The sequence below is a fragment of the Ornithodoros turicata genome, unplaced genomic scaffold (genome assembly GCF_037126465.1).
Source record: "Ornithodoros turicata isolate Travis unplaced genomic scaffold, ASM3712646v1 ctg00000980.1, whole genome shotgun sequence".
Lineage (NCBI taxonomy): Eukaryota > Metazoa > Arthropoda > Arachnida > Ixodida > Argasidae > Ornithodoros > Ornithodoros turicata.
The window spans coordinates 56,157-71,495 of NW_026999434.1; the positions used below are offsets into that span (position 1 = coordinate 56,157).

General features: G+C 45.4%; 1 protein-coding gene across 1 annotated transcript in view; it reads left to right on the plus strand.

Annotated features, from left to right (window-relative positions):
* The window catches only part of LOC135376035 (beta-glucuronidase-like), a 38,152-nt gene extending 23,890 nt beyond the window's left edge, over positions 1–14,262 (plus strand). Inside the window, exons 7-9 of the mRNA XM_064608644.1 lie at positions 2,498–2,723; positions 8,464–8,673; positions 13,955–14,262. Of these exons, the coding sequence (XP_064464714.1) occupies positions 2,498–2,723; positions 8,464–8,673; positions 13,955–14,206 (688 nt within the window). The 3' untranslated portion in view covers positions 14,207–14,262. The remainder of the gene's footprint in view (positions 1–2,497; positions 2,724–8,463; positions 8,674–13,954) is intronic.
* The last annotated feature ends 1,077 nt before the right edge of the window (positions 14,263–15,339 follow it).

Genomic DNA, 15,339 nt, shown 5'->3' on the forward strand with positions numbered 1-15,339 from the left:
TACAGTATCGACAATCGAGTATCTGTATCGAAAATCAATTTCGGTTCTGTATCTTGTATCGGTATCGGAAATACAATTTTTGAGGGTATCGAGTATTGGTATCGAAGATACTTTTTTGAAGTATCGTGCCCAGCCGCGGATGCATTTTACGCGGGTTACGGGATAAGGACAAGCTGGAGATCGTGCCCAGGAATGCCCAAGGAGTTCGGAGCTCGACTCATGAACCCATTATGCTGTATCAGTGAGAAAGGTCAACAAGCTCCACGTGTCTGTAATGACCAAGGTCAAATAGAGTGTGTACGAGGAAGAATCATTCAGCCTGCTGAAGAAACAAGAGACAATTAACTGTTCTACTGGACTTTCAAATTGATATATCGGGAAAAGCAAAGCACAAACCGGAAACAGAAGATTAAAAAAACATTCTGCTAAGGCAGAAGTAGCCTTCGGCGATGCTGAAGTCTCCGATGGCTTGGATTCATCAGGGCTAATAATAGCCAACTGACGCCTGCACGACCGTAACGACACGTGATAACGACACGCCGTAACGACAGTGATAGGTACTGTGCTAAATACTGTGCACCTTCCTGTAGGTGCACAGTATTTAGCACACGGTACACAAGGGTACACATACTAAGCACCTACCAAATTATCAGGATCACCTACAAGCTACGTAAATGCCTACCTTTAACGTCACTTCTTACTCTGGTGGTGGTGATGGTGTAATTCGTTTAATCACTCTCCCTTAGCCTCATGTACAGCTGTATAAGGCATGACATATAAAACATCGCTCCAACAACACTATAAGAAAGAAAAAAAAGAAGAAAAACGTGGAGCATTTATGTATTTAGTATGAGTAGTAATTATGTACCTGGGGCCGCTAGAACAGAGCGTAAAATGCAGCCCGCACTCTGTGACACTGATTTAGCCCCCTGCACTTACTCTGTAAATGCACTAATTTTTGAGGCAGAACATTTAGTCGCCAAAAGGACTGGAATTATTCATTGTTTCTTTAGAGTGCACTGAAATATCACTAAAACACCATACGCACCATTCCTCCAGAAAATCCATGCACAAAATACTCCGTACCACGATTACAATTTCAAACATCGAACTCACGTACAAACCATAATCCAAAATGACGCGAACATCATCACAAAATGTTCTCACTTTTCCTACACGCGAAACTAATTACGGTTTATCGAAATTTGCTCACTACTCCTCTACACTCTGAAACACACTGCCCTGAAACATAACAATAATTTATCATGTTTCCTGGCCTTCAAACACACATTACAACATTTCATTTCTACCAACGTACAGATGACTCATGTGGTATACCATCTCTGTCGTTTAGATGCCGTGTATTTCTGTTGTATACTTTATGTAAACAATGTATCCCAGAAAACGTGTAATTCAATTATAATAGTAAATAAAAAAACTACGCCACAAAGAATGATGTTGAATGAGAATAATTGAGAATGACATTTGTTGGTACTTGGTTTTTGTCACCTACTGATGTGAATGCCATCTGACCTAAGTGTTACTATGTCAATTTTTACGAAATTAACTCTAAAGTTTGCCAAGTAGAGGTCGCATTTTTTACTCGACCAATGTGAAGCGCGTGGCAAATTTACTCAAGTTTGTCATAATTGACACGAATATTGATGAGCTATCCCTTCTAAAAAAAAATAGCCGAATAGCATAGCACTCGACTCATCAATATCCTTGTGAATTATCGTGAAATTGAGGACATTCGGTGTGGTGAACGCGATATCAGTTATCGCGATGATGTAACACAGTTTGAACGTGCCGCTGTTATCACCCTGTTTGTCTCGGTGGTGTCAATTTAAGGAGCCTGCCTCCCGAGGCTAAGGGTTCAGTTCTTGTAGGCAATTGCTGGTTGCCGGCTCGGCGTTCTGTGTGCCTGTCCTGGACGGAATAAAGTCATTCCGGCCAACTTGTTGTTCCTGCGTGCGTACACAACATTCGGCACGCGGTTGACACTGGTGGGATAAAAATGCGCCCTTTAGTTGGATGACATTCATATCAGGAGGTGGCGAAAGCCCAGTAAAACAAATGACATTGACCGCATGATACTATAGATCGTGTTTTTTTTAAATTATTTTAATTCAATGACACGTTTCCTGGGACATCCTGTGTGTGTTGCACTCGATTTTTTTGCGTTTGACCTGTTTAATAGGCAGATTTGTTATATAACTCATATAGCTGATAAGAAAATATGATAATAACCCGAGATCCCAGAACTAGTCCAACACCGCGACCACTTTCTGTTCAAATTAACAAAACCGTATACCTCTAAATAAATGAATATGTGAAATAAAAGTATGCACGCACACATTGCGCTTGGTAGCACCTCTATTTGTTCTCCAGCTATCTTTCATATACCGAGCGCGTCCTGTCCATGAGCGCGCAAGTGTTCATGACACAGATGTCGTTTTCCATGGACATCCCTTTTACACCAGGCAATCGTTTTCAGGTCATTCCAAAAAGATCTTCTGAAGCAGCATCAGGAACGTATGAAGGAAATGTACCAGCGAGACAAGAATCGACCATCAGTCGTGATGTGGTCCTTGGCGAACGAGCCCAAGTCAGCTCTCAAAGAAGCTGGCCCATACTTCCATCAGCTGGCTGCATATGTTAGAGGCCTGGACAGCAGCAGACCTATAACTGCCGCCCTGAACGCAGGACTCAACGACCTCGCGGTATGTCCCATTAAAAAAATATAAAAAAATCGCATTAATATTGCATGAAGAGATGAACAGACTGTCATAATATCTGCGCCTTGTTCGAGGGGACAAATCCTGTAAGTGCGTCAGAATACTCCGGACCAGGGACAAACTTTGTAAGTTCAAGGAACCCACATGCATTTCTAAGCATAGTGAGCAGCCCCCAACCTGCGACATATCCACAAATGACAGCACGCTAACAACAACAACTTTATTTTTACGATGGGGAATGGGGAATTTCATCACCAGGGCTGATACTCTACGCCGTTGCTGGTGGTGATGTGGGGAGTGAAATACTGAGCCCCTTCACAATGAGGATCGAAGTCCTATTGCGTTCAAGAAGGTCAAAAGAGCTTTGACGGCAGAGTGTTGGTGGGCTGGATTCGACCAGGGACCAAGCAATTTTCATAGGGAAGGGTCGAGAATCCAGCTGACTAAGAGACCGAGAGTGCGGTTGCAGAAGGTTGGTAGTGTGGGCAATGGAGAAGAATGGGTCTCAATGGTTCTCAGCTTACGTTAGGGGAGGGAACCCGTGATCGCGCCGACATAACCTCAAGGAACCTACCCTTGGTGCTGGTTTCTAGAAGGGGGTCAGGCTAAATATATTTCTAATTATAATTTATTTTAGTATTTACTGTTTCGTCGCAAGGCGTCGGCTTGAGCTTTGCCTGGATTAATTGCGCTAAGTGACAGTGCTTCTCCGCCAGTAACGCATTCTGATATGCCTATAGAAACAAAAAGTTTATGTAGCTATATATAAAATAAACTATCAACTATACTATGAAACCGAACTATATAGCTCGCATATCCCAGGTGCACACCATGCTTTGTGAACCATGCCTCGGCAAAACTCACTCATGAGCATGCTCATTCATGCTCACTCATGAAAATTCATGTTCAATATGGCGAATGAGTGGAGCATGAGTGACCATATACGGATAGCTGAGCAGGGGTGAGTGAGCCTGAGTGAGCATATGACCAGCTGATCAGGGCACGACTGAGCACGAGTTACCAAACGGAGAGCTGTAGTGAGCGGTAACGAAAGTGTTCGAACTACTGCGGACACTATGTAGATCAGCCGCACGAGCACCACTAAGTTGATCCCTCTCGACTATCTATCTAAACAGAGTTCGAGGTAACTCGTTACAAGTAACTCGTTACTGTAACTAAGTTCCTTTTTTTGGTAACTTGTAACTTCACTCGGTACTTTTGCGCCGTGGTAACTTTCTGAGTTCCCATTTCTGAGTTTCCATTAGTTACGTTTTGCACACGCTAACTTAACATGTATCGAGTTCTTTTCGACGGATAACTTCTCAATCTATGAATCTAAACATCTTAATAGTCCATTGAAACCTTCTCGGTATCCTGAACAGTTACAATGGTAGCACACGCGCGTCACGAAAGAAAGTCATATTCTTGACAAAAATCACACTCATGAGCATGCTCACTCATGCTCAATGTGACGGATGAGTTGAGCATGAGTGAGCATATACGGAGAGCTGAGAAGGGGTGGGTGAGCATATGAAGAGCTGAGCAGGGAACGACTGAGCACGAGTTAGCAAGTGGAGGGCTGTAGTGAGCGGTAATGAAAGTGTCCGAACTACTGCGGGCGCTATGTAGATCAACCAGACGAGTACAGGTTGGGACAAAAGTTTACGGAACACGCGAGCAGCGTACTTTTTCTTTGGTGCGACACCCTAGCGGCCGCCGGAAGTGGATGAGTTCACTGTTTCGGAGGGGTGGAAGGGTGCGCTGTGAGCGACACACAGCGGTAGCTTCCACTTCCCAGACACACCCAAGCCCCCAAGCGACACCGGAGTTACCACTGTGTGTCGGTAACAGCGCACGCTTCCACCCCTCCGAACCAGTGAACTCGCCCGCTTCCGCCGACAGCTAGGGTGTCGCACCGAAGAAAAAGTACGCCGCTCGCGTGTTCCGTAAACTTTTGTCCCAACCTGTACCAGCAAGTGGACCCCCCTCCACTATCAATCTAAACGTCGTAATAGTCCATCGAGACCTTCTCGATATCCTGAACAGTTACAATGGTAGCACCTCTGCTACACGGAAGAAAGTGATATATACGTGACAAAATTCACACTCATGAGCATGCTCACTCATGCTCAATGTAACGAATGAGTCGAGCATGAGTATGAGTGAGCAAACTGTAAGCTTAGCGGGGAGTGAGTGAGTGAGTGAGTGAGCATGAGCATGAGTGAGCAGGTGTCGGAGTACCAACTCTCTCACGGAGTACTCTTTTTGTATCCAAAATTAGAGTAAACTAAGCAAGTTACCTAACCAGGTTACCTAGCCGTAAGTTAACCAACATCGCTTCGTTTTCTGTTGCTCCAGCGCGTCAGCCATACTAAGCCTGCTGTTCGACCGACCTTTAAGCCCACACGACTGACATCGAAAACTTCCGAAGCTGACACCAAGTTCAGTGGTATCCTATTTTGAAACACGGTTAATCTCAGATTTTGTACACATAGACTTTCAAATTATAACTTGAGATTTTGTTATTGTGTATTTTGGGATTTCGGATTTTGAACGCTGGGATATTGTTGCACAGCTGTCGCGCATGCTTTCACCACACGGAACATCAGGACAAGGCTCGCGGAATCCCTGGGTTCCGCGTAACCCCGGTTGAAAGCCGTAGCGCTAAAGTACCTCAGTGACAGCATCTGGGGGAGTCATCTTGTCTCAAGCGGTAACCCCACTGAACTGTGAAAGCCACATCGCGTCGCATTCAATGAAAAACACCGACCTAAGAAGGATATTGGGTCTAAAATTTCACGTGTAGAATGTAGAACGTATTACTGCATGAATATAAATTGTCCATCGGTACAACCAGGATATATGCAAGGACACAAAAGCGTTGCGCAAGAATTACTGCTTCACAGTGCGGCTGGCACACGCTGTCAACACGCAGCTGTGCTCCCGACTACTTCCAGTTCAACGTGAGACATTCCCGACAAATACTGAAATGCAGATTAAAAAAGAAAGAAAGAAAGAAATGTTTTTGCATGTCTCCTCCGGACACAAGAAATTTTGCGCTTGTGGACGGCTGCGATTGTGCTGCGAACATTACAGAAATTACATTACCCAAATCACAGTGTAATGCAATTGTAGGTATGGGCCAACTGAATCCGCGAATCCTCGAATCTACACTCTTAAAGGAGTACAGAGAGCCATAAAAAAAAAAAAAAAAATCAGATTAAGACATCTGATGAAAGTGTGTGTGTCATTATACCAAACACCGCGAAAGGTTTTGATGTGTGCCATTTGTTTCCCAGAAAAAAATTTACATAAACATAGCTCCGCGCGTTTACCCTTAACTCGCCACTCTAGCTATAACGAGGATGAGGAGGTATGATGCCACGTCACCGATGACGGTATAAGGAGAACTCGTTCTGGTTCGCCGGTCAGTGGGGGTCAGCGCCTTGTCCCTTTGCCACCGTAAACCTGTTTTGCCAGTTCACCCGGAGAATTGGGGATTGAAGGAGCGGCCGAAGCATTACCGAGCAAGGAGAAAGGCTTTATCAGAATCCCGAACAGCCGAGTAGCGGACGACAGCAGAGTAGCAGACGACATTTCTCTATGCCAATCAGCGAGCGTTCTCCTTATAGCGTCAGCGCGAGGTTCCAGGCAGATCACAGGCTGGTACTGCTCTTCACCACCGTTGCGCACGGTCGCTTTTTGCGGCGTATTTTAAATTCAATATCTGCAATAATTATGACTCTGTGGTGTAAATTACTTCGCATGGTGCATCTTACTGGTCTACTTAACAGCTTTTTAGGAAGAAAACTGGGTGTTAAAAATGACTTCTGTGCTACTTTAAAAATACAGAGATTCGGGCAGAGGCAGAGAAGATTCGGGAATCGGAATCGTAGTGTTTCCTTACATTGCTCTCGACTGACAGAGTTTCTGCAGGAACCCTTACGTTACAAGTTTACGTGGTTGTTCTTTTGATTGTTTCATAGTTTTATGGAAAGAAATCAGACGGAAGAGCTGATGTATTTCCTGTAGTCTGTGAACATCATGTTAAATCCTGTTAAATTGCATTCAAGAGATATAAGAGCGTGTTTTCTCCTCAAAGCAAACCATTATTTAATTTGTCTTTCATCAAACAAAGATATTAAATTATACTTCAAAACACTTTAGTAGAAGTGTTTCCCCCTTGCCTTTTTAAGCTCTTTTCTAAGAGGGGATGCGAGATTCCTAAGGTTCATGGATTCGCAGAACCTTGAATTCGGGTTCGGAATATTCTGGATTCGTCCCATCTCTAGTAGATTGTAATTCTGTGTTGTACTTGTTCATTACATAATTATGAAATATGACATGTTTTGCTCAATGTAACTACTAGCACAAGACTCATAAAGTTATTTTCTGGAGATGCAAAATTACTCCCAATTTCGATTCACTGAAATGACTGAACGACTTGAACGAAATGATTTTCTTTCGAGCATAGAGCAAGTTTTCGCTGTTGATTAATTAGATTAGCATTAACGGTTCGTTGATCACATGAATAGACAACGTAATATCATTGGCCTGACTCACATCCCCATTTTTTTCTTTACCACATCACCAACTCAAAAATACAAAATATATGGTACACCAGACTAACACACGTTAACAGAACAAGTGCAAGTTAGCAGAAGGGTAGATATTCAGCGACCAGGAAGGAAGTATGAAGGGAATTGCCTCAGGACGAGAGCCGTCGCTCTTTCGAACAGAGACTTTTCTGCTTCTAGGCCAGAAGAGGAACAGTCTCTGTTTGAAATATCGACGACTCTCGTCCTGTGGCAATTCCCCTCATAAGGGCAGGTTATGCTCGTCCCCGTTTGCCGTGAAACATACTGGCCAAGAGAGAGCGGGTGAGAGGAAAGGGAGAGGGGGAAAGGTGATGGAAATAAACAGTGCAGGACAACCGCTTTTCCTGTCTCTCCGAATACTAGTATAGAATGAATAACCAGAAAATAAGTATATCCACCACTGTTTTGAACACTGCAAGATTAACAGAAAGAGAGAAGCTGGAACGCGGGACGGCAGTTCACCGAGCGGTGAGTGAACAGAGCATATCATGGTAGTCGAACCTGTCTCCTTGGCCCTTATCTGCTGACTACAGAGATGTATCCATGCTCCAGACTTCTTGGAGCTGATGTGGAATGGTGGAGGAAAGACATTCGAAAAGCCTGTACGAAAATTCATTGAGCTGCAAGTAGTGACAAAAGGTTGCCGTATTAAGTTTAAACCGGCAACCGGCAGTATATCGACCGTTTGGCATTCCTAAATGCGATATGACTTGCTAGCTATAACGACTAAACAGACAACACCGCCTCGTTTATAATGGTATAAGTAGCCATCATTATTGTCGGGATGTGGAAATTTCGGCAATTTTTCAGAGAAAAAAAAAACAGGAAAGAAACCTTTCTTTCGCCAATTTTTCACCTTTTTTCTCGCCCGAAGAATCGCATTCCTACTTACGGCGAGGGACTCGATTGTCTAAGACAGTCTCGTTACATCCATCGTTCGCAGTGAGCATCTGCTGACCGCAGGCGTTGGGGACACGTGTCAGGATGTTTTGCTCTCTGAGTTGAGTAGAAAATCGCAGAGCATACTGCCTAGTGCATAGAACAGTAGGACAGTATCTGACTGGTATTCAAAATGCCAATCTGACATGCTGGTTTTTCATCGTTGCAGTCCTCGTTCCATTTTTCAGGGGCAGTACCTGGACGTGATTATGCATAACAAATACAATGCATGGTACGGCGACTGTGGCTCTTTGGACGTCATTGTGCTAAAAGTTGTTCACCAGTTCGACGACCTCTACCGCCATTATCGCAAGCCTATCATGATGAGCGAGTATGGAGCTGGATCCATCCCAGGCCTTCACCAGGATCCACCGTTTGTCTTCACCGAAGACTACCACGTGAGTCCGGGGCTTCACATGCCCCTTATTATTCCAGCTCTGTTTCTGATTGGCATACATATAAAGGGGCTGTCGGGACCGGAAACACGTCTATGAGACCGGCAAGGTAATATCTGACAGATCTTCAGAGGCTACTTCGCCAAGTTTCTCTTCCCGAAACAGCTTATATATTAAATAAACGGGTTATGAAGATTCGCACTGCCTCTGCAGCTAACGAAGCCCAGACGATGCTAACATTATGACGATGTGGGTCAGACAGACCAAAGGGAGTGCAGCACAGGCGACTGTCTCCGAGCTTGTTTGCTGGTCCTTCGCACCCCAATACACTAGGTGAGAGCCGCCGCGAGGCGAGTTTCCGCTCGCGGCAGGGCAAATCTGACCCCCCCTCCCTCACTGCCGTCAGAAGCCCTGTAAAAAAAAAGAAAAGAAAACACCAATTTACACTGCCGAGTCCGTAAATTCAAATTCTCTTCATTCCTACTTCATACTGTCCAGCCAACGTGCCAGGGCTTGCCGTTCGGCGCCCTCTCTGGCGAGGGCGCCCGGGCCGGCTGCCCCTCTCGCACCCCCGTCGCTACTGCTCTGCACTAAGTGAAACGTCCTCGTCGCATACGTTGAATTTCGCTTTGCTCTGACGCTACCACATGTCGCGTGGATAACGGTGTTACGTTCCTCCCTGTACGAACACGTGCTACGGTCGGGGCCGCGAGATGGGGAGGACAGCCGGGGATGGAGCCCTGGGCCTCTTTAGGAGCCCCCCTGACCCAAGGTCCGACGGTTGCTAGCACCAGACGACAGGAAGAGGGGGGCTGGAGTCATCTAGAGTAATCTTCGGGGCCCGTAATTTCTCTCGCCGGCCCTGCTTGTAGCAACATGCGGCGAGCGGTCCTCACAGTGAGATCAGAAAGGTAGCCAGGAGCTAAATGTCGGCTCAGTTGAAAGGTATGCCGGACGCGCCGAAGTATGCGCAATACCTGTTTAGGGAGGGGTGAAGGGTCCACTTGGCAAAGCTGAGGCTCAAGACTTTTGAGTGGGAGCTGGGAAAAGGTAGAAGGAGCTTTTTGACCCTCGTTGGCAATCCCAGTATATGCTCGTGACTGGGATGTGAAGTTGGAGGTACATAGAGAGAGCTACAAACAATATCAGCGATATGTCTCCAAGCCTTACTCCGTTTGAAGTTGCCTTCCTCTCTGGGGATCTTGGAGAATAGCTTCGCAGCGGCGGCGCCATTAAACATTTGTCGTTGTAGAACGCTTGTGTCGTGTGTGTTCTGTCCGCGTGTTTCTTGCCGTTGGGCCAGACTGTTTAGGCTACAATACGCCATGCGGACGCTACATAACGAGGAAATTTGCAGCATTGAAATAACATGGTGTGCGAACTTTGCATCCCACTTGCATGCGCCGGAGCAAGGCGAGGGTCATGTGATCCTACTTTGTACGCAAAGAAAAAAAAAAGAAACGACGGTATCTCCCGTCCTTCACTGGTGAAGCTCGCGGACAGAACGCATGCGGATCTTCGCATGAAGCAGCACTCACGTTGCTTCATACTTCTGAAGCAGCTTTGCATGAAGCAGCAAAGCAGATACTGTAACACAGCTTATGCTGCCAGTAAACTACAATGTGCACGAGGCATGGCGACCGGTATAGACAGCTGGAAATGTTAAAAGATGGCATGTTAAAAGAGGAAATGTTAAAACATAGATTTTTTTTTAATTCCCACTTTTCTACGAACCAATGGTTCATGGTGTTGCTATAGATGTCGTTGTCGTTATATTCTGTTTTTCCGATTTGTGGGGGGATGCTTCCCAAGCAGCACAGAATATTGGGCAGATATTGGCTGGTCAGTGGCGGTACGAGTCCAATATGGGACCCGTTTCGCCAAGATTTCCCCCATATTGGCTGAAAATGGGCGATATGGGCCCCATATTGCCCACTTTGCGCCAATATTGGGAAAATACTGGCGATACGGGCCCCATTTTGCCCGCGTACACCCCATATTGACTGAAAAAACAGAAATTGGTACGTACTCGTGTTGCACAAATGCCCAAGCAGCACATCAAGATTGAACGTTGAAACGTGTAAAATACCCAATTCAGTACATCGTTGCATCCAACAACTTCCCGCAGATGATACACATTGTTCGAAACAGTCAACCTACGTGGCAATCTCAACGTAACGTTCGCTAGAATTAGACAACTCAACATTCCACGTTCTGGAACAGGGGGGTCGGACCCGCTCAAAAGAGCGTGACCATGCGGAAGCTGCCATCCGTTGGTCATGGAAGGTGTTACCTTCCGTTGGCTGCTCCATTCCGCTAAATTTGACGTGCTCCTTTTCCAAAATTCATCACTTGCTATCTAAATTCAGCGTACTATGTGCGTATCTCATACGTATTCGTTAAGCAAATAAGCAGTGAATATTTTCCAACTACATCACTTGCTTGTGTGCTGCCGTTCGTTCACCACTTTATTATCACGAAACTCGACAGACCCGAGCATGGAATGGGGGGTGGTTTCGTTTTTGCCATTTCCGGTTCCCGTTGGTTTGCAGAGCAGCATGAAAATGGCGCTCTACTGTGTGTATTCGTCTTTGGAATTCTGTTGCCTTCGGCAATACATGCCTACATTTGTTATGATGGGTAACGATTTATTGATTTCGCTCGCAAAGCATACAAGTGACACTTCAACACGTCATAGGCGGTAAACATCTTCATCCCTGTCGGTGGAAAGCAAAGGGTTGGCGGTGTCGCAGGTAATCTCATAGATAAGATATGATTCACGTTTGATATGGCAACGTTTACCTTGCGATTCCGATAGCACTACTCAATTCTGCACGTGTCCCGAAGATTCGTGCGTTCTCAATACAATTACACGGCTGACCTCGCTTCCTACGGTGGACGCCGTTGCCTCCATCGGCTCGTTCACAAGTTTGTCATCCCACGTGACTGCACAGTGTTGGCAACAAACAGGGCAGCTCCGCTGTAGTTAGGGGGCTGAAATTGAAACGTTTCATAGGGCTAAAATGTCGCTGGTTGCTGTGATGATAACGGAATTGAGGCAGGTCAAGTAAAAAACACAATGTTTGATAGGAAGGGATGGCTCTTCTGTAAAATTAGGTGTTTTCAAGTTGCCACAAGCAGTGTGAATTGCTCTGGCGTATGTCCGTCACCGTCACGAAAGTGTTTCGCTCTTTTGTAGTCTGGGAGCGGGTTAGAGATCTTTAATTTATATAATTTTGCGATCCCAATCAAGGCTTCTGAGGGATCTTTGGCATTGCCAGTTTCGTGGGACTGCTTGTGTCCTTCAGTGAGGTGGGCGTTGCACCCGTTCCTCGTTTTTTTAGGCGATGCCGTGTTTTTTTACGCAATTATGTGCAACGTGGATCAATGAGATCCGCAGAAATAAAAAAGCAAAAATCAGAGAAACGTATAATCAGTGGTGAACATTATACAGGATAATACTTTTTTATTACACGGACTCTCCGTTGGTGTTATCACAGAAATATTGGCAATATTGGCGCAAAATGGGCTTGCCAATATGGGCAGCCCATATTGGTCCAATATGGTGCCTGGTTGCACTCCCCATATTGGTGCAATATTGGCAATCTTGGCAGTCCATGTAGGTCCAATATTGGACCAATATTGGCCTGCTGCTTGGCTTATTAAGAAAGAAAAAAAAAAGACTTGGTATTCCAGTTCTGCGTGCATCTAGTGGCAACTGTTACGTAAAACATTAGCGTACATACGTCTATACCTAGTTACGCCCAACGGTGACCTGTAGGACTTTGGTAAAATTGTCTATCGTTACCCGTATCTGGAAGGGGATATGCTCAACACTCTTGACACCCCCAAAGTTTGACGCATGGATATATTTGATGTTAATATATATTCAACACCTAAATGCAAATTCTCCTCTATTCCCTGCTCATAGAGGAAGCTCTCGCAGCAACCAACTTTTAGTAATCAAACAAAGGAGGCACCTCTACCGTAGGATATTTGTTTATTCGAATCGATTGCTTTTGGGAGGCACAGCAAAACGCATTGGGTGTCTGAAGAAGCATGCCAGTCTACAAATAAATACGTACGTGTTTCAATTCACCCGTTTCTGAATGTCGCAACTGGAAGGTTTCCTGGGCAAGGGGATATGCGAAATACGAACACTAGCCCCATCTACTTTCATGAAGTGTCAAAAACGGCTGTCTTCACTGATTAAAACAAATACAGCCAAATGAGTATCTTACATGTTCAGCCTGTGTTAATTCTGTTTTTATTTCACGTATGTCGCGTACTTTTACTAATGTCTCCGTTGCACCCGTTTACCATGCATTGTCTTTATTTCCTCTTACATTTAGAATTACGTGGTACTTGTTGCACGTATAAATACAATTATTTATATTACTTCCAAACCATACGGATGTCACCTTCATATCGTATAGGGTTGACTCACATGACGTCATCCGCAGGAGAGCACCACCATCGCTAGCTCATTTGCCGCCATAAGGTAGGTCCGTAAGTTGACTGTCCAGGCCACATGGCCGAGGCCTTCACCCACATCGCATTCACCGTACATTTTGTGTTTAAAAGTTACTTTACTGTCTGAGTATTCCCAGTAATTTCCAAGATTTCAATGTTAATAGTCCTCTAGATAGCACATGGCAGTGAATGAAAACCAAAAACCAAAACTTCGACGCGCCTTCATGATGGCTGCCATTTCACCTCTGCTAAGCCCTCTGGAGGGTTGACGTCACTGACTAACTCTATGCGTTGCTATAGGTTTTCTGCGTGCTACATATCGCATCGTGTAATACGATGCGTCTAGCATGGAAAATGGAAACTGTTCCTGATTGCTTTTGAGAAGTAATGCTCGTAATACATTAAACAGTGAAAGCAGGAAGTCATTGAAAAAGTTAGCTAGCTGCAGGACTCTATCCCACATCTTCGGGATTGCCGAACCAGGGACACTGACTGAGCTAAGCTAACGCACCTCTGCGACTTCCGAGGGTGCGCCATATTGAGGGGACAAACCACGTCCTCTCACTCACTCACCCACCACACCACCCACTCACCTATGATGCACCGCTGGAAGGCATTGGCGAGGTGCGTTAGCATAGCTCAATCGGTGGAGCCCTGGAACGGCAATCCAGAAGACGTCAGTTCGAGTCCTGCAGCTGGTTCACCTTTTCAGTGACTTCCTTCTTTCATTGTCCTTGGGCACTTGAGGCTTTGTGTGCTGTCCATTCCTTTGTGTTCCAGCCTCAGAACATCACTTTCCATCCTTAAACAGACCGCGCTCCTTGTGCGCCATCACATTGCCTTCGACCAGCTTCGTGAACGGGGCTACTTTATCGGCGAGCACGTGTGGAATTTCGCTGACTTCATGACTGACCAAGAGACAACCAGAGTGGATGGCAACAGGAAAGGGATATTCACCCGTGAGAGACAACCAAAGGCAGCAGCCAGGGTTATCCGGTGCCGCTACAATCGGCTTGGTGGAGTATCATTACCGGACATCGATGTGTATTGTCCGTACGGGTGACATGTTTCGAGCTGTTACACATTTGATTTTTAAATAAAATCGTTACTGGTCCCCCAGTTCGTAATACTATAAGACACTCTATTGAGAACAAAATCCTTTGTTGGCAACGGATGGGTATATGAGGGTATATGGGTATATAGGGTTCTATATCTATTTATATCTGTCAAAACCTGCTACATGTGGCTCGGATGGGGGATATGTTTACTAGAAAAAAAAGGAATGACTGGCCGGCCGGCCAAAGATCCGACTTGCTATTTCAATAAAACTGGAAAGTGACCGCAGCAATGTGACTACTTCACGGACTGTTCATGAGACGTGAGGCTCGGAGAAAACGAAGAAGAGCGGTGCTAACGTCCCACTGGTTGGGGGTGGGACCGCGCGAAGCAGAGTGGCCAAAGAAAAGTCCTTGTAGCCAATTTCGAGTAGACGGCGTTGGGGTATGCTTCGATGATGGAGGTACTATCGCCAATGCAGGGGACGGTGGAGGATATCAGCTTCTACGCTGGGCAGGTAGTTGGGGAAACTTAACTGGCTCATTTTGGGAAGACAAGAAGTGGTTCTCCTTTTAGGGGAGCGCGGGAAGGGATAGTATACTGAATTCTTCACAATTCCTTCATTCGTGAAAACGTGCGTTTTTCAATTTCTTTTTCTGAGTGTTTTATATTTCATTTGGCCTTGTTCACTCTCCCTTAAAACGAGTAAGGCGATGGATGGGAAGTGCTTCCGCACATATTCACCAGATAACTTGGAAGTGGTCGACGCTTCGGTCACACTGTTACAACAGAACTTCAGCACATACCATACATTAGGAGTGATCGTATCACTGTAGGCTAACCTTGTAATATAATAGACCCTGATACGATCACTCTTGAAAATTGGACTTTGCATTCCGTATTAATTGTCGGCAGTGTCTAAGAACCGCCGCTGCGTCCTCCTCACAATCGTCGCTTGGCTCTCCTAATGAAAAATCCAACAGGGCTATTCTTAATGGATCTAATGTAATTTGAGACATTTACGATAGGGGTGACGGCCTACTGACCTGATGGAAAATACCCACTAGGGTTCGAGGATCATCAGGCTGATGCTTTATCATAATTTGGGGCTAATGGAAAATTTATTTATTTATTATATAG